The sequence below is a fragment of the Microcaecilia unicolor genome, chromosome 11, assembly GCF_901765095.1.
Source record: "Microcaecilia unicolor chromosome 11, aMicUni1.1, whole genome shotgun sequence".
Lineage (NCBI taxonomy): Eukaryota > Metazoa > Chordata > Amphibia > Gymnophiona > Siphonopidae > Microcaecilia > Microcaecilia unicolor.
Window position 1 is genome coordinate 29304775 of NC_044041.1, and position 20364 is coordinate 29325138.

Consider the following 20364-nt stretch of genomic DNA (forward strand, 5'->3'; position numbering starts at 1 on the left):
TTGCTCCCTTACCTTGTGTGCTGAGCCCCCCCAACCCCACTACCCACAACTGTATACCACTACCATAGCCCTTACGGGTGAAGGGGGGGCACCTAGATGTGGGGACAGTGGGTTTGTGGTGGGTTTTGCAGGGCTCGCTGTTTCCTCCACAAATGTAACAGGTGTGGGGGGTATGGGCCTGGGTCTGCCTGCCTTGAAGTGCACTGCACCCACTAAAACTGCTCCAGGGACCTGCATACTGCTGTGATGGACCTGAGTATGACATTTGAGGCTGGCATAAAATATTTTTAAAGATTTTTTTAGGGTGGGAGGGGGTTAGTGACCACTGGGGGAGTAATGGGAGGTCATCCCCGATTCTCTCCAGTGGTCATCTGGTCAGTTCAGGCACCTTTTTGTTCTTTGGTCATAAGAAAAACAGGACCAGGTAAAGTCGTCCAAGTGCTCATCAGGGACGCCCTTTAATTTTTCCATTATGGGTCGAGGAGGTCCATGTGTTAGGCACGCCCAAGTCCCGCCTTCGCTGTGCCTCAGACACGCCCCCGTGAACTTTGGCCATCCCTGCGACGGAAAGCAGTTGGGGACGTCCAAAATCGGCTTTTGATTATACCGATTTGGATGACCCTATGTCGAAAGACGGACGTCCTTCTCTTTCAAAAGTCAGCCAGATAGTGGAATTAGAAAAGGTACAGAGAAGGCCAACAAAAATGATAAAGGGGATGGGACAACTTCCCTGTGAGGAGAGGCTAAAGCGACTAGGGCTTTTTAGCTTGGAGACGAGACAGCTGAGGGGAGATATGATAGAGGTCTATAAAATACCGTGTGGAGTGGAATGGGTAGACATGAATTGCTTGTTTACTCTCCAAAGATACGAGGACTAGGGGGCCACACAGTGAAGCTATTAAGTAGTAAATTTAAAACAAATTGGAGAAAATATTTCTTCACTCAAGTCGTAATTAAACTTTGGCAGGGTTTTAAAAAGTTTTGGATAATTTCCTAAAATTATCCATTATTAGGATGGACTTGAGAAAATCCACTGCTTATTCCTAGGATACTGTCAAAATACCCCAAGTACTTTCACGTTAATATTTTTGTATAAAAAATACTTATAAAAATTGGATGGTGGGGGTCGTCAGTGATTAAAGATTGTCACGGCTGGAAGACACAAGTATATTTTTTGTATGCACGGCCAAATGTGACTGTATGAGACGTCCCTGATATTCAACTAGAATAGTACTTGGTGGCATTAACTTTTCTATTTTGAGTATTCCTAGGATAAGCAGCATGAAATCTGTTTTACGGTTCTGGGATCTTGCTAGGTACTTGTCACCTGGATTGGCCACTGTTGGACACTGGGCTTGATGGACCTTCCGTCTTTTTCAGTATGGCAACACTTATGCGTTCTTCCCTATAGCACGGGAGTTCTGAGGATCAGCCCATCAGTTTACTTTGGTTTTCACTTTGACCTATCAACTTCCAGCTCGGTCATGTGCCGCAGCCTTCCAGGATTTTTCTCGCCCTCAGGACATCTGATTGGCACTTGTTGAAAGATAAACTGCAAATTGCTCTTTTACTAATCCCGGTCTGTTTAGAGATTAAGATGAAAGCATAGGAGAAGTTGGGAGACGGTATTGAAGGAATGCCACGTTGAGTATGTCGGGACTGACTGGGTTAGCCTAGTCCTGTGGCTCATGGTAGAGTAGTGCTACAATGCTCAATTTGTCGTCCGTGTTTTTCATCTGTACTCTATTAGGCTGTTAACTGCCTGGTACAGCATCTGAAGTTAATTGCAAAAACTGCTTTTATAGGCTGCTAAGATATGGCTTTCTGGAGGTCAGAGGATCATGTGGTTTTGCTAGCAAGAGCTTGTACGGATTGGGATCACTCTCGCCAAGGTTGTATGTGTAAGAAAAGTTTTGGTTCTAGTTCAAAACCCAATGGACAATAGTTCATATTAAAAAAAACCCAAAACAGGTATATAATATAGGTTGAAAGAATCTTTCCTGTTAAGTAGAGTGGAGGAGTGGCCTAGTGGTTAGGGTGGTGGACTTTGGTCCTGAGGAACTGAGTTTGATTCCCACTTCAGGCACAGGCAGCTCCTTGTGACTCTGGGCAAGTCACTTAACCCTCCATTGCCCCATGTAAGCCGCATTGAGCCTGCCATGAGTGGGAAAGCGCAGGGTACAAATGTAACAAAAATAAAATAGATACTATTGGAGATTCTACATGGAATGTTGCTACTATTGGAGATTCTACATGGAATGTTGCTATTCCACTAGCAACATTCCATGTAGAAGGCTGCGCAGGCTTCCTGTTTCTGTGAGTCTGACGTCCAGCACGTACGTGCAGGACGTCAGACTCACAGAAGCAGAAGCCTGCGCGGCCACATTGGTGATCCATGTAGAATCTCAAATAGTAGCAACAGTAGAGGAGTGGCCTAGTGGTTAGGGTGGTGGACTTTGGTCCTGAGGAACTGAGTTTGATTCCCACTTCAGGCACAGGCAGCTCCTTGTGACTCTGGGCAAGTCACTTAACCCTCCATTGCCCCATGTAAGCCGCATTGAGCCTGCCATGAGTGGGAAAGCGCGGGGTACAAATGTAACAAAAATAAAATAGATACTATTGGAGATTCTACATGGAATGTTGCTACTATTGGAGATTCTACATGGAATGTTGCTATTCCACTAGCAACATTCCATGTAGAAGGCTGCGCAGGCTTCCTGTTTCTGTGAGTCTGACGTCCAGCACGTACGTGCAGGACGTCAGACTCACAGAAGCAGAAGCCTGCGCGGCCACATTGGTGATCCATGTAGAATCTCAAATAGTAGCAACAGTAGAGGAGTGGCCTAGTGGTTAGGGTGGTGGACTTTGGTCCTGAGGAACTGAGTTTGATTCCCACTTCAGGCACAGGCAGCTCCTTGTGACTCTGGGCAAGTCACTTAACCCTCCATTGCCCCATGTAAGCCGCATTGAGCCTGCCATGAGTGGGAAAGCGCAGGGTACAAATGTAACAAAAATAAAATAGATACTATTGGAGATTCTACATGGAATGTTGCTATTCCACTAGCAACATTCCATGTAGAAGGCTGCGCAGGCTTCTGTTTCTGTGAGTCTGACGTCCTGCACGTACGTGCAGGACGTCAGACTCACAGAAGCAGAAGCCTGCGCAGCCACATTGGTGATCTGCAAGGGCCGACTTCTACATGGAATGTTGCTAGTGGAATAGCAACATTCCATGTAGAATCTCAAATAGTAGCAACAGTGGAGGAGTGGCCTAGTGGTTAGGGTGGTGGACTTTGGTCCTGGGTACTGAGGAACTGAGTTCGATTCCCACTTCAGGCACAGGCAGCTCCTTGTGACTCTGGGCAAGTCACTTAACCTTCCATTGCCCCATGTAAGCCACATTGAGCCTGCCATGAGTGGGAAAGCGCAGGGTACAAATGTAACAAAAAAAAAAAAAAACATGTAATATATTTTGTGCCTTTTTTTTTTAAACTTATGCCAACTGTCTTACTGTGTAAGACCAATGTTCATTTAACCCAGCATTCTGTTTCCAAAAGTGATCAATTTGGGTCAGAAGGACCTGGCAGGTTCCCAAAAAGCAGCAAGATTCCTTGCTACCCAACCGTAAGATAAGCAGTGACTTTCCCCATGTCTGCTTTAATGGTTTAAGGACTTTTCCTCCAGGAACTTGTCCAAACTTTTAACGAGCTACTTGAGTTGCTTTTACCACATCCTCAGGTAGCAAATTCTAGAGTTTAATTGTGTTGAATGAAAAAAATATTTCTCTGGCTTACCTAGTAATTTCATAGTGTACCCCTAGTCTTTGTAATCAGTTGATTTGGGGTTTACCCATTCAGTCCATTCAGAATGTTTATAGACCTCCTCTCAGCTGTCTCTTCTTCAAGCCGAAGAGCCCTAACCGCTATAGCCATTCCTCACAGGCAAGTCCTTCCGTACCCTTTATCATTTTGGTCACCCTTCCCTGTACTTTTTGGGGGTTTTATTTTGCCCACTGATGCATTCAGCTGTGTGAATCCTCCTTGCTCTAAAGCTATTTGATTGGTGTGAATGGGGTGGGATACTGTATGTTTTAAGTTGTCTGAAGAGGAGGAATGTTGTCTTATAGGTCGGATTTTATCAAACTTAAACTTTGATTTCATGAAGCTGTAAAGATGCAATTCATACCCAGGTACAAGAGCTCTGTTTAGACTGTGATCCCTTCTTTACAAAGCCACATTGAGCCTGCAAAGAGGTGGGAAAATGTGGGATACAAATGCAACAAATAAATATTCCAAATCATAGGAGCCACCTTTTTTTAAATTATCGGGGGTGCTAACCCCATTGGAGATCACCCCTCCCTGGACACATACAAGGAATTTATTCAATATTGGGGGTGCTCAAGCACCCACAGCAGCCACCGAGTTGGCTCCTATGTTCAGAGGTGTGGTAGCCGTGTTAGTCCACTCTTAAAGGTTATCAATAAAAATCGAACAAAACATGGAAAAGAAAATAAGATGATACCTTTTTTTATTGGACATAACTTAATACATTTCTTGATTAGCTTTCGAAGGTTGCCCTTCTTCGTCAGATCGGAAATAAGCAAATGTGCTAGCTGACAGTGTATATAAGTGAAAACATTCAAGCATTACTATGACAGTAAAATAGATACCATTGGAGATTCTACATGGAATGTTGCTACTATTGGAGATTCTACATGGAATGTTGCTATTCCACTAGCAACATTCCATGTAGAAGGCTGCGCAGGCTTCTGTTTCTGTGAGTCTGACGTCCTGCACGTACGTGCAGGACGTCAGACTCACAGAAGCAGAAGCCTGCGCGGCCACGTTGGTGATCTGCAAGGGCCGACTTCTACATGGAATGTTGCTAGTGGAATAGCAACATTCCATGTAGAATCTATAGAAATCAAACAAAATAAAACATGGAAAAGAAAATAAGATGATACCTTTTTTATTGGACATAACTTAATACATTTCTTGATTAGCTTTCGAAGGTTGCCCTTCTTCCTCAGATCGGAAATAAGCAAATGTGGTAGCAGATAGTATATATAAGAGAAACATCAAATCATTACTTTGACAGTCTGACAGAGTGGGAGGGTGGGGGTATGCATGGGGACATCAAAGCATTTCATTGATATTCTAACAGGATGGGTGTTGGTAGGTGGCTCCTATGTTCCAAATTATGAACACTGGTTTCCCTTCTATGTAATGTTAGGCAGACAAGCCTCTGGTAGGATGGAGAAGGCCTCATTTAGTGGGTATTAATCCCTTCTTCCCTTTTCTCACTGGAGAGGTGTCACTTTATTCAAAGCAAGATAAGATCACTACTAATGTGACCTTTTTATTCTGTGCAACATGTATTTGGTTTATTTGTCAGTATTTCACTGCAAGGCTGTTATCCGCACCTGTTTCTCATCTTACACCAGCTAAATAAATTGCTTTCTATGGACCAGTAATCATCACAAGGCTAAAGTAAAAGCATTATTTTATGCATGACAAATTTAATTCATGGGGTAGTTGGTAATGAGTTTATTTGCCACTTCATAGTGTGAATGCAAATACTGTGGCCACAGTATGTACCAAGAATTTGCTTCACCTTTTAAAAGCCTGGTCTTCAGAGCAGAAGTGGGGTAAGGTCCTGGGCTTTTGATGGGTGTATGTTTGAATCTGAGGTGAACAATTGTGATAGCAGCGTTTGGTCAACTTGAATACATTGCAGTAAGGGTCAAACAACTAGATTTTAGGCAACAACCATTTCACCGGGGTAACCCGATATGGTTGTAATTCGTTTTTGACAGCCAAGCTTCCTTCACCCAGTCAATGAAGAGACAATCCAGCAGTTTTAAACTAGTGTAACTGCGCTGTCTTGTCTACTGCCTTGGTGGAAGGAGTATAACTTTTGAAAGTTAAGTCATCGATGCATTGAGTTAACCCAATAAAAAGTCTTGCCTACAACTTGTTTGACTGTTTCTACAGATCTTGAGGCGAAGAACGGTATTTAAAAAAAAAAAAAAGTAATCCAGGTCCTTATGCTGTGGTCCTTCTCTTCCTCCACAGACACAATGAGGCGCGTTGTACGACAGAGCAAGTTTCGGCACGTGTTCGGACAAGCGGTGAAGAATGACCAGTGTTACGATGATATCAGGGTTTCCCGCGTCACCTGGGATAGCTCATTCTGTGCTGTCAATCCCAAATTTGTTGCGATAATTGTCGAGGCCAGTGGCGGTGGAGCATTCCTGGTGTTGCCTTTGCACAAGGTAGGTTCTCGGATGTTGACGGGTATTGGCATCCACACCTTGGCGCCGTCATGAGAGCGCACTTCCCACAGTGTTTCAGCTGCCTGTGACGTTCCCAACGTTGCCATTTCACAGCCTGATTCAATGTCAGAATGTGCAGAAAATGTGAGATGCTAAAATAAACAGTTCTGTACGCCTCAATTATAGAATGCCTGAGAAATGTACTCAAATGTAAAGTTGTCTGAAAATCTGCATATGTGATTTGCTCATTAATTTTCAGCTGGTATTCGGCCTACTGTATACAGTTGCTTTTTAAATTTCTATGGGGCCCTTTTACTAAAGGACATTCAGCCCTTAACATGCGATTAGCACACGCAGACGGGCTGCTGTAGAAACACGCTAAAACATTTGTGGTGTTTTGCCTGTTTATGTGCGTTAACCCATGCATTACTGTCTTTTTAAGGAGGTATTTTTGGGAGGGGGCACATCATGGGTGATTGCCATTAGCCAGCTAGCATGTTGTATGTGATTTAATGCAGAGTTAACGGGGGCGCGGCGAGACTGGGCCTCTAGGTTTACTCACATTAAACTAGTTCTAAAATGGTTGCCAGTGTTTTCATAGATTTTAGTATAAGGTGTTTTCTCTGTTTGGTGGTACCTTTTACTTTACTCACATTCTACGCACTTATTGTCCAAAGCGATCTTTGCGGTCAGAGCATGCTATGCTACTCTCGTTAGGCTCTGTAGTGCAGGCTCTGTGTTCTGACCAGTGGCGTACCAAGGGGGGGGGGGGCGGTGGGGGCGGTCTGCCCCGGCTGCACGCCGCTGGGGGGGTGTGCCGTGGCGCGCGCCTGTTGCCCTGTCTCCGAGTTCGCAATTCGCATGTGTTCGCTGCTCCCTCTGAGTCTGCCCCGGAACAGGTTACTTCCTGTTCCGGGGCAGACTCAGAGGGAGCAGCGAACACATGCCAATTGCGAACTCGGAGACAGGGCAACAAGCGCGCGCCGTGGCACTGCCCCCCCCCCAGCGGCGTGCACCTGGGGGGGGGGTGTCATTTCACTGGAGGGGGAGAGGTGTCATTTTGCCGGGGGGGGGGGGGGGGGTGCATGGGCGATCTGCCCTGGGTGTCTACTAGGGTCGGAACGCCACTGGTTCTGACACAGAGCTGCTGCTTTTTCTGTTGCCTGTATTCGATTATGGAATGCCCTGCCTGGACAAATTCATCTATGCCGGAATGTGGCACATGTCTAAGAAAAGAAAAAAGTTAAATGCAGCTGTTTGACGCATTCAATCTGTTATGCTATGTTATAAGGAAGGAACAGTATTTCTTTGTTTCTGATTTTAAGTATGTATGTTATGGTTTTATTATGTATGGTATTTTGTAAACTGCCTAGGGATTAGGTGGTGTATACATTTTTAAAATAAATTAACTCTGAGCAGGTACTGCATGCTAATGACATTATTTAATAGGATTTATTAACCACTTTTATGAAGATTTACCCACAAGGCAGTGTACAGCAAGTTTTGTTAACAGCATAACAATAGTAAAATGAGCAAATATAGGAGTAACATGAAACGGTATCAAAAATTTAGCAGCATTGAAATAATGGAGATATAATATGATGTCGGCGTAATCCTAACGACATGCATTAGAACATTCAAATAACATAGATCTTCCCAAAAAATAGCTGCTTTTGAAGTTCCATCATTTCGGCAGGTTCATTTTGGAAGAGTATAGATCTTCTGTTTTTTTATGTTAAGGGTCCTAAGTTTTTGGAATGCTCCATGTGTAGACTATTGCTCAGTTCAAGAAGACTAAAAATCCATATGTTCAAGCATATGGGTTATTAAATTCATGGTGCCAGGGCCACCGAGAGACTGGGCCAGGCCCGGGACAAGGCCGTCGCCAGGCCCCCCTCCACCGGGTCCTCTCTCCACCCCCAGGCCCTCTGCACTGACCTTTAGCGCCTTACCTTCGAAAGTGCAACAAGCAGCGGCAGACTACTCCTTCCTTCTGTGTCCCGCCCTCGCGGAAGTTACGTCAGGCGAGGGCGGGACACGGAAGGAAGGGTTGGTCTGCTGCTGCTTGCTGCGCTTTCGAAGGTGAGGCGCTTAAATTCAATGCCAGGGAGTGTCGGAGGGCGGGTGGGCCGGACTGCGGCGGCAGTGCTGGCCCCCCCCCCCGGGTCTGGGGAATTTTGTCCCCCCCCCCGTCTCCCCCTCTCGGCGGCCCTGCATGGGGCTGTTCTGTTTTTTGTAGTGAATGACTCTGTATTAATATTTTATTGTATGTTGTGCGATTTGCATATATGTACTTTTGCTCCCTGCTTAGAATATTTCAGATACAGCAGGTTGGAAATAGTTTTATTATAGATATGATATGGTGCTAATGCTTTTCTACAGCTTACCATGTAACATTAGCACATGACCTGCAAAATTAAAAATAAATGTTAGAAAATGCTGCATAAAATATCCAGGTACCAAGTGGTAAAATCCTGCATTAAAACACTCTAATGTACTTTAATAAAAGGGCTCCTATAATTCTAAATAGAAGAAAAGCTTTCCACAAGTTGGCGTAAGATACCCAATGAGGAAGGTTATGCCATACTGAATTTGATAAATGGAAAATGGCGGACTGTATTCTTCCACACGTTAATGAAAAGTTATTGGACAGGCACCACCTATATTGAGACCCAACACAGGACCAGGTTTCGGTGGTCAAAAGCCGCCTGCTTTACCACATGTATTGTGAATGCTGTCTGCCCCATCCGCCCCTATTGTTTTGTGATTTTTCTACGTAGGGACATTGTTTCCTTTTCTGTGATACTGAATGTGATGACCCTGTACTCATTGCTAATGAAGGAAGAATACTTTATTGCTACTGTTCAACAGCTGTGTGAAAAAACAGTGGGTTTTTAAGCCTGTAAAACTGTATTAATTTCTTGGTGTATTACTCTAGTTTGACCAGCAGGTGGTGCGTGTTTATGTTTAAAGCGGTAACAGCAACAAAGAGAGTCCAAATCTCCCGTAAAGCGGTTACAGGGAACTGACTGACTGTTCCTTCTTTAGTTACAAGAGGTAACCTGCAGTGATGTGGCCAGCTATTTTTAAAACTTGTTGTTCTGGGCTCTGATTGGCCCAGGAGCTCAGTTCATTTAGAATGTACTGGCTTTTTCTCCAGTCTTAGCCAGGGAGAAAAGAGGGAAGGATCTCTTTGCTGAGGCCCTGTGAATAGTTGTGTTTGATAACCTGTGAGCAGCTATATGTCCTGATCTCCCCAGCTACTATTTAGGTAGTAAACAAATGTTTAGTTAGTTTTATAATTGATCCATATTTCAGTTACTTGTTATTGTATTGCAGATTGCACCTTTTCTGTTCATTGTTCTAATTTTTCATGACAAATTTATTGCCTCTGCTTGTCTGGACTGACTAAGAATCCTGGTGGTTTGTGTTTTGGGTCTGTGAGTGCTTTCTGGGAACTGTGGGACCACTGGGACTGTGGTCCTAGTAACCTAGAAATCAATGGGATAATTTGAGAGTGGGAGACTCGCCCAGAGGCAGTTGGGACAATCGGGAGGAGGGTGCTAGTGTAGATCACAAACGGAAGGTGCAAGCGGGCCTGAGCTATGCTGGGGATAGACCCTGTACGTGGCTACAGGGGTAGCCCAGGCAGGTGGCTAGGTGTTTTGTGACAAGCTGTTATAAGGATGGAAGATGAGGCTAATATAATTCATAATCTAGGTGAAAATCAATTTAAAAAATAAATTGTGCACTTATTTTTAGAGAATGGAAAATACAAATAGGAAAAATATACACACCAAAAACAATATTCTAGTGTGAAAAAAAAGTCATAAAACCTAGATACACCTAGTAACTTTTTCCAAAAATCAAATCACTCAGCAACAAAATACGTTATCTTAGTAAAAGAAAATCAGTGTACTCAAAATATTCCAACCACTTATAAAGAATGTGATATATTACTTATCACACCACATGGAAAAAGACCTTCAACAATTTATTTATTTATTTTATTTTTAGTAGTGGCCATCATTTGCATAGAGATTTAGAAAGGGTGTCCCAAGTCTGTACATCAGATATGGGCGTCCATTTCTCATCTATTTTAGAACAAGATGTGCCCCCCCCCCCCCCACCAAAATAGAAGTGTGCTGTGCCAAGAAGCTGCTGTTTTCAGTACAGATGGGTATACAATGAAGCTGGCCATCTCTTGTCTTGCTTGGTCTAACTTTTTTGTTGTGTATCTCTCTGATGGCTTCGTAAGAATGTTTTGTGTACTTTACCAGACTATGATATCTAATGTTATAGGTTGTTTTTGGCTGCAGAGATTAATTTTAGGGTTTTTGTTCTCAACAAACAAAAAGTTTGTCTTGGAGTGCGGTACAGCAGTTAGTGCCATGTGTTGGAGAAAGATAGTGTTGGAATGCTGCGATAACAGACCGAGATAACAAGCTCTGCGTTTCTGCCTGGAAGCTGTGATCATTTTGGACGCCTGGAGTCGAAACCATGGTTCTACTAACTATTTGGGCTAGAGTTTTTGACAGAGCAGTTCAGTAGTTTTCGGGTTTTCTGTTTCAGCCAAGAAAAACAGGCCAGCTGGTCGACCATCTGTAGAATTCGCACTAGCAAAGTAAAGGCTTCCTGTGGTCTGCCTTCTAGGATCTTAGGCCTCTGCTTTTGTTGCAATCCTTTCCTTGCCTTGTGCTCCTGTGGCTGCTTAGTTTTCCCAATCTCATTTGAGTGATGTAGCGCTCTCTGATTCTTTGTGCTGAAACAGGGTTCTTAATAGGGATGGGCGTTCATTGCAAGATACGGGAAATAATGTGGGATATATTGACATCGAAACAAAAACAAGCAGAAAACATGAAAATTCTTGTTTTGTCATTTGCTGATAATATTGTATGCTGTTTGCAAAGAGGGTGCCAAATGTACATAGGGTTACCATATGTCCGGATTTACCCGGACATGTCCGGGCAACCGGACGGGTTTTGCCAATCTGCCCAGTTTGTCCGGCTTTCTGGCCCGCCAGCCTGCCCGTTTGTCCAGGCAGTTTGTCCAGACCACCAGGGCAGTAGTAAGGGGAGGAGGGGGGGGGGGGGGGGTGACCAGGTATGTGACATGGGGGAGGGGAAAATGTGACAGGGGGTGGAGCGAGGGTGTGACAGGGGGCGGGGTGTAGAGGGGAGGGGCATGTGCTCTCCTTTTTGGGGGACAAAATATGGTAACCCTAATTGTATATGCACAAACCAGTGGCATAGCCACAGTGGGGCCTGGGCCCCCTAAGGTCTGCTGGTTAGGGGTTCCCAAGCCCCACCAGCAAAAGCCTTCCTCCTGTGCTGTTCGCCGCTGTGCTGCCTGCCCTTTTTCTCCACCCCCACCGCACGTATGCTCAATTTTGTTAAAACCGAGCATTTGTGCCGTGGGGGGGGGGGGGGAGGGGGAAGCAGGGCAGATGGTGTGGCAGCAAACAGCACTGGAAGAAGTCTTCTGCTAGCGGGGCTGGGGGACCCCCCCAGCAGCCCAGATATGTGGTGTTGTGGCGGAGGTCAGAGTGCAGTGGGGGCAAAATGTGCCCCCCCACCCCCCACTTTGGGTCCAGGGCCCTTCCCTAAATTGAGTGCATTCAGTGACTCTTTCTGTGATAGGGAAAATGGCCAAATGAAAACTATAATGTAAGTCACATTGAGCCTGCAAATAGGTGGGAAAATGTGGGCTACAAGTGCTACAAATAAAATAATAAAATGAACATTCTTAGAAACTACATGGGAAACGACACACAATGAAAATTTTCTGACTGCCCCCCCCCCCCCCATCCTTAGTTCTTAACCAAAACAAAGGAAATGATTTGGGGGGGGGGGGGAGCTGGGAAGAATCATTGCAGTTGTGGGGTTTCTGTAAGCCAGAAAGATACTGTTTTGCATATGTTCCTGGCATGAGTTGAGTTTCGTCTCACTGAAGGCAAAAATATGTCCCTTAGTCATAAAAAGCTGCTTTTTAGCCAAACTGGAAATACAACAGGAAGAAGTGATCTTTCCTTCCTGGTGAAACATGGGACTTTTATACTGTGTTTTCCAGCATGAAGAACTCAGCCTTTAGGCACAAATCCTTTTATGGTAAAGAATAGTAACTTTATTCCCATTCCCATAAACATATTTAAAGGTAGACACTAGTCTTATGAAAAGTAAAACTCAAAATCCATAAATCTTGCCAAAATTGTTGCTGTTCTTTGGGTTTACTCTGATTTTCAGCGGTTTATTGTAAACTGCTTCCTTCTTGTGAAAGGTGGTAGAAAAAGTATTAATAAATTAAAAAATGCAAGCATACTGTAATATAAAATCCAAATTTAAGATAGATTCTGGAAAGTTATCACCTATTAATTCATCCAGTGTCAGATACACATCAAACACATGACATGTAGTTCCAGAGTGGATTAACACATGCACTACTCCTGAATTCTGTGGAGATAAGAACATAAAACCCATAAGAATGGCCATACTGGGTCAGAACAATGGTCCATCTAGCCCAGTGTCCTGCTTCGAGAAGTGGTCAATCCAGGAACAAGTACCTGGCAGAATCCCGAAGAGTAGCAAGATTCTGTTACCTATCCCAGGGACAAGCAGTGACTTTGTCTATCTTAATAGCAGGCGATGGACTTTTCCTCCAGGAACTTGTCCAAACCTTTTTAAAATCCAGGTATGCTAACTGCTGTTAACACATCCTCCGGCAAAGAGTTCTAGAGCTTAACTATTCATTGGAGTGAAAAAAAATATTGATTGTCCCCTAGTCTGTAACATCCTGCTATCTTAACTCAACTGGAATCACAATTATTACTGTGAACAAAATAGAAAAATCAGACCGCCTGTTAACCACCGGGTCAATATTCAAAGAGATTTAAGTGAGAGGCTGCTGGCCAGCTAAATTGCCTGCGCTAGGCTGTCCAGCAATATTCAGCGACACTTATCGGCACTAACTGCTAAAGAAAGAATACATTTTAAGATCAACACAATGACCCACAAGATCATCCATGGAGAATCCCCTGGCTACATGAATGAATTGATCGACCTCCCTGCTAGAAACAGATCTATTTCTTCATGAACGTATCTTAACCTACACCTTCCCAATTGTAGAGGAATTAAGTACAAGATCTACTACGCATCCAGTTTCTCCTTTTTGGGCAGCCAGCTTTGGAACGCTCTACCCAGACCAATCCGATTAATAAACGACTTCTTGCCCTTTAGAAAAATGCTGGAAGCTCATCTCTTTAAGCAAGACTACCCAAATGCCCCAACCTAATCTCGCCAACTTCAACACCCAATTCTGTTCTGACTTAAATACCAACCTCCCATCCTTCTCTTTCCATCTCTCCTTACCCTTTCTCCCAAATTACACTATCCTATCCTGTCTACCCTCTTTTATCCTAGTCATATATTATCTAGCTCAACTTATCCTACACTACTAAGCCCGACTTTACGTTGTTTTACTATTTTATTGAAAATTCTATTCTTAACTTTGTATTTCAAATTACTATGTAAGCCGCATTGAGCCTGCATTGTGTGGGAAAGCGCGGGGTACAAATGTAATAAATAACAAAATGAAAATCTGCTATTTTGTGAGTGGTCCAGGGCCACACTCAGCCTTAGGTGGTTGTGTCGTTATTTAGCACGTAATCACCTAAGTGAAAGCAGCTAAAAAAAAAAGGACTGTTTTTTTTATGCTCTTTGGTGTGTATGCTTAACTTAGGCAGTTAAGTGCTAAGCAGTGGCGTAGCTACGTGGGGGCCTGGGCCTCCGTAGATTTGGCCCTGGACCTCCCGCCGCCAACCCTCTCCCGCCGTCGCTGTCCGCTACCTTTGCTGGCAGGGGACCCCAACCCCTGCCAGCCGAGGTCCTCTTCTTCCGGCGCAAGGCTTCGTTCTGTTTCTGTGAGTCTGACATCCTGCACTTACGTGCAGGACGTCAAGACTCTCGCAGAAACAAAACGAAGCCTTGCGCCGGAAGAAGAGGACCTTGGCTGGCGGGGGTTGGGGTCCCCTGGCAGCAAAGGTAGGCAACGACGGGGGAGGGTCGTCGGCAGGAGGGGGGTCGAGAGGGTCGTCGGCATGGGGGGGGGGGTCAAAGTCGTTGGTGGCGGGGGGGGGGGGGGGGTGGGCTAAAATGTGCCCCCTCACCTCGGGCTCTGGACCCCCCCTCCTGCTGAAGTTTGGTATGCCCCTGGTGCTAAGTATTGCACTTAAGGGCATGAGAGCTAACTAACCACACAAGCCTGGGTATTTAGAGCTGGTGCCTGGACATGACCTGGCATTGAATATTGGGACATAAAGCTGGCAGAGGCTAAAAACACACTTGACTGCTGCCAGCTGAATGTTTATCCCTCAGATGTTTTGTAACTTGCCATTCCCCCCCCCCCCCCCCCCCCCCGACGTATTGTGCTTTACAGGGATGGCTGCCTGCCGTGTGCTGTTTGATTAGACAGAGCTTGGGCAGTGGGGCAGGTAAGTGGGTGGAAGTGGCATAGTTTCAACTTCAAACACCCTGGCTTCTGTAAAAATGATTAGGCTGGCACTGCTGCAACCAAAAATAGTCATCTGACCACCCAGTGAGAAATGATGACTTCGAGGTTCTACCATCAGCCTTGTGGTTGATATGAGAAGTGACTGTGCAACCACCAAGCCTCCAATGGATATCAAATGCTTTGTTGGAACTTACTTGAGAATTATTATTTCAGGGCCAAAATACATTGCTTGTGAAAAACTGTTGTAAAAAGTTGAGCATGTCAGGACAGACCCTGTACAGTATGGTGTGCTGCTCTGTCAGAGCAAAGTCACACCTAGAGGCAGAAAACTCAAAATCAACTTTAAAAATGTGGTCTTGTTGGGTTCCACTGCTCCCCTTCTTTTGGTCTTATTGAAGTATCTTAATTTTAAAATGTTTTAATTTCTCCATAAGTAGAGGCTGACAAATGCGCAAACCAATAGGGAGATAATCTCAAAAAACAGTTTATTCAGAATATTCATATCAATATCAAGGACCCGACACGGTCCGTGTTTCGGCGCCAAAGCGCCTGCCTCAGGGGTCACAATCAACTTTCTCTAAGAAGCTGATAGGCTTGAATTCCTTTATGTATGCAAGTTAATCCACAGAGAGAACAAAGGAACAGCCAACCGATCATGGTGTTTGCTGATCGCTTTGGCGCCGAAACACGGACCGTGTCAGGTCCTTGATATTGATATGAATATTCTGAATAAACTCTTTTTTTGAGATTATCTCCCTATTGGTTTACGCATTTGTCAGCCTCTACTTTTGCTGTTTTGCTTTGACTTTCCGTGGAGGCTCCTCCTGTCTTCTTGGATTTATTTAATTTCTCCATACCCTTTTTTAAATTTTTTATAACTGCCACCATACATTTATTTTTAAATCGCGAGTACAATGTTCTGTTGTTTATGGTGTATGTAGTTATTTTGCTATGATACCTGCACGGGTTCTGATGAAGAGCAGCACAGCAGCACCCCAGATTTCTTAAAACTTATAATACAGGACATGGCAAAGGAAGATCGCTTTCACCAACTCTCATGCTTGAGAAATAAAAACTGGAATATGGAGACATCTTTTGACCCTGTTTGTCTTCCTGCTGCATGTTTTTCAGTTCTTACACACTGTTGCACTACTTGTGGCACTGTCCCTGGTTCAGCAGTAGTACTCTATGATTTTGTGCATCACTCAGGAAGAACGCTTCAATTTCCTGGATTTATGAGGAAGTAGCAGCTTTGTAGCAGGTCCAGTAGGGCTGACTGTCAGAAGGCCAGTGTATTCTTCCAAGACGTTGCATGCACAAGGCACAAATTGTGGTCTTGCTGCCACTTGAATCTGTAGGTTTCCAGTGTCGCTTTTTGTTCTCTCACTATGCTGAGTGGTTTGCTTTCGGTAACTGCAATTTGTTTGATATCGAACTGCTCTTTTCTTATAGTGACAGATCATTAGATGCTTCTTTTTGTCTTCCCTGCCCAGGGCTCATCGGGGGTTTAGGGTTTCGTGCAAAGTGAGAAACTCCTCGGGTGATTTATGTACTTGGCGTAGCTGCAACAAAACGGTCAATGATGGCCCCAGGCAGCTTCCAGATGCATGCTAAATCTTTTAAAAGGAAGAGCACAAGCCTAACTTTGATCACAGCCAGCTGATAAGAGACTTTTCATATCTGTAACCCTACCCAGTAAAGAAAAAATTTAAAAATCTAATATGTAGCAAAGGACAACGTTAAACTATAACTGAACAACGTTGCTCTCTCTCAAGTGATTTGTCAGTTTCTTGAGATCTTGACTCACTTATTCTAAGTGGACTCAGGCTGTAGCTTGGTGACTGTTGCTTACATATGGAGGAACCTAGGGCTTTTCAGCTTGGAGAAGAGACGGCTGAGGGGAGACATGATAGAGGTATATAAAATAATGAGTGGAATGGAACAGGTGGATGTGAAGCGTCTGTTCACGCTTTCCAAAAATACTAGGACTAGGGGGCATGCGATGAAACTACAGTGTAGTAAATTTAAAACAAATCTGAGAAAATATTTCTTCACCCAACGCATAATTAAACTCTGGAATTCGTTGCCGGAGAACGTGGTGAAGGCGGTTAGCTTAGCAGAGTTTAAAAAGGGGTTAGACGGTTTCCTAAAGGACAAATCCATAAACCACTACTAAATGGACTTGGGAAAAATCCACAATTCCAGGAATAACATGTATAGAATGTTTGTACGTTTGGGAAGCTTGCCAGGTGCCCTTGGCCTGGATTGGCCACTGTCATGGACAGGATGCTGGGTTCGATGGACCCTCGGTCTTTCCCAGTGTGGCATTACTTATATACTTAACCTGGGTTTGATTCACGGCTTGGGTCTTCCAATTTATTTTGCAACAGTTGACGTCCGAGGTGACTGAAGACATAGCAGTACTTCTGGAAGCCAGGTTTGGGGATACTGTGAAGGAAACATTCTCAGCCTTGGGGTGGGGAGCAGGGGGGGGGGGTATAGTCATTGGGCAATGGTGACATCTGGTGTCTGGATTTACAGCCCGTGATTTCATGGTTCCAGAAGGGGTTCTGGTACATGGACTGTTAATGACTGGGCTGAAATGAGATGGGAGAAGAGAGACTCCTGGCCCCACATTTCAGCCCTGGTGCTATTCTGAGCTGCAAGCTCAAAGAAACAGAAGGAAAAATGCAGGGCCCCAGAAGGAACCCAATCCCGGCTCTCTTTAGAGATGGTGAGCATGGACTAGTGTCTTTCCATGCCTGCCATCCTTGTGTAACAATACAAAGTGACACTCACTACTCTGATTGGCTGACCCCGCTGCCCACTGATTGGATATAAGTCACATTGCTTTTTCCTATTGTGGCCCATTAGAATGGAATTCACTCCCAAGACACTTGAGGGTAGAACCTTCAGCTCTGAAGACTCATTTATTTACTTTGGCTTTTGGGGCTGAACTGGAGCTCCAGGACATTTTAACTTGCCTATTCTGTATTGAATGATTTAACTTTTTTTTTGTGTTTTTAAGCATTTTCTACCCTGCTGGGTCCTCTCCCAACTTCCAAGGGTGGTGTATGTTAAAATATGTTGAAGTAAACTTATGCTATCTCCTTGGCCTTATGCTTTGGCTAAGATGTTCAGTCAAGTCCATGTGTTATCTGAGATTCCTTAAAGGTTCTTTACGAGTCCTTGTACAAACGAGGATTTTAGAACACAAGACTTGCAAACGCAATCAGAATCTCATCTGGCATCCGGTCTCGGGAAGTGGTGTGGCTCCTGCAGTTTCTAGGCATCTTGGCTTAGGAGCACCTTCAACCTGAGGCCGCCTCCCTGCCCATTACATTAAATAGATAGGCACAAGCTATCGTCTATAAATTTCCCTTATCCCCTTTTATTTATTTAGTTTTTGCTCGCACCTTTTTCAGTAGTAGGTCAAGGTGAGTTACATTCGGGTACTCTGGATGTTTCTCTGTCCCAGGAGGGCTCACAATCTAAGTTTGTACCTGAGGCAATGGAGGGTTAAGTGACTTGCCCAAGATCACAAGGAGCAGCAGTGGGATTTGAACCAGCCACCTCTGGATTGCAAGACCGGTGCTGTAACCACTAGGCCACTCCTCCACTCAACAACATTCCATGTAGAATCTCCAATAATAGCAACGGAATCTCAAATAGTAGCAACGGTTCAATGTTCCACTGCACTAACCACTAGGCTACTCCTCCACTAGCAACATTCCATGTAGAAGCCTGCCCTTGCAGATCAGCAACGCGGCCGCGCAGGCTTCTGTTTCTGTGAGTCTGACGTCCTGCACGTACGTGCAGGACGTCAGACTCACAGAAACAGAAGCCTGCGCGGCCACGTTGCTGATCTGCAAGGGCAGGCTTCTACATGGAATGTTGCTAGTGGAATAGCAACATTCCATGTAGAATCTCAAATAGTAGCAACAGAATCTCAAATAATTTATTTGGATTTTGCTCACACCTTTTCAGTAGTAGCTCAAGGTGAGTTATAATCAGGTACACTGGATATTTCTCTGTCCCAGAAGGGCTCACAATCTACGTTTGTACCTGAGGCAATGGAGGGTTAAGTGACTTGCCCAAGATCACAAGGAGCAGCAGCGGGATTTTGAACCAACACCTCTGGATTGCAAGACCGGTGCTGTAACCACTAGGCCACTCCTCCACTCCTTTTGACCCCTCTTATTCTGCTTATTTCTGTAGCTCTTAGAGAGTGAATTTCAGATTTATTACTTCTAGTAATTTCTTATATCCTCATCCCATTTGGTGGTTGGGGAAAGATGGCGGCAGGAAGAGGAACATTACAGTAAGGCATTATATTAAGATTTTATGACATGTATGTGTATCTTGAATGAATGCTTTCTTTCCTATTATGGAATGTGGTGTGTTTTTTCTTAATTTTACGTTTTATAATTAACTGCCGAGTTGCACCGCAAATGAAGTGATATAGCAAGGTTTTAATTAATGATAAAGGGGAAAGGAGATGGGACTTTGATATATACTGCCTTTCTGTGGTTAGAATCAAAATGGTTTACATATTATATACAGGTACTTATTTTGTACCTGGGGCAATAGAGGGTTAAGAGACTTTCCCAGAGTCTCACAAGGAGCTGCAGTGGGAATCGAACCCAGTTTCTCAGGCTGCTGCACAGCTTCATTGGCTGTCCCTTCCTCCAGGGCCGTGCCAACACGGTAAGCATGGCAGGAGGGCGCCATCCTCTGGGGGGGCGCCCCGCCGCACCATGCTTACCTCGCCCTCTTCTCCCCAGATCCTTTTCCTTTTTTTTTGTTTAAATTTACCTCTGTCCGGCGGCAGCGTAGCGTTAGTGAGAAGGAGGCAGCGCTCCCCTGCCCCGACATGTCAGTCTTCCCTTCGCTCAGTTCTGCCTTCTTCTGACATCAGAAATTACGTCAGAAGAAGGCGGGACACTGAGCGAAGGGAAGACTACTGACACGTGGGGGCGGGGGAGCTCCGCCTCCTTCTCACTAACATTACGCTGCCACCGGACAGAGGTAAATTTAAACAAAAAAAAAAAAAAAAAGGAAAAGGATCTGGGGAGAAGAGGGCGGGTAGTGTAGCGATCGTTTTCGGGTGGGCGGGGGGCCAACTGCAGGGGGGCGCCGGAGACCCTAGGCACGGCCCTGCCTTCCTCTTTCCGTTATCAGATGGCACAGCTTGTGAAATACCCCACCCCTACATTCATACAATCACTCATTTATGAAATGTTTCTGTAATTCCCATTGTTCTTTAGCCTTTAGTCTGCTGTTTGTCATGGTGGTTCATTATGACTGGTGGCATAGCCAGCCTGAAAATGTAGGGTGGGTCAACAGGGCGATAAATGGGTAGGCATGGCACACTTCCTTGCTACCCCTTTCCTCACCTTCCCAGCTCAATTTAAAAGTTTAAATATCTTTGTTGGTAGGGATCTCCAGCCTCCCCCCCCCCCCATCCCCCAACCAGCTGAAGACATCCAAAGGCCCCAGAATTCCCCTCAGCTGAGCTTGGCAGAAATACCGGCATCCCGCACATGCTCAGTTACTGCGCGTGAACTGAACACACGTGAAAACTG

General features: G+C 44.8%; 1 protein-coding gene across 4 annotated transcripts in view; it reads left to right on the forward strand.

Annotated features, from left to right (window-relative positions):
* Positions 1-20364, forward strand: part of CORO1C (coronin 1C) — a 191582-nt gene that overhangs the window by 99482 nt on the left and 71736 nt on the right. For all 4 annotated transcript variants that reach the window (XM_030218244.1, XM_030218245.1, XM_030218246.1 and 1 more), the window contains exon 2: positions 6075-6274. In XM_030218244.1, the coding sequence (XP_030074104.1) occupies positions 6075-6274 (200 nt within the window). The remainder of the gene's footprint in view (positions 1-6074; positions 6275-20364) is intronic.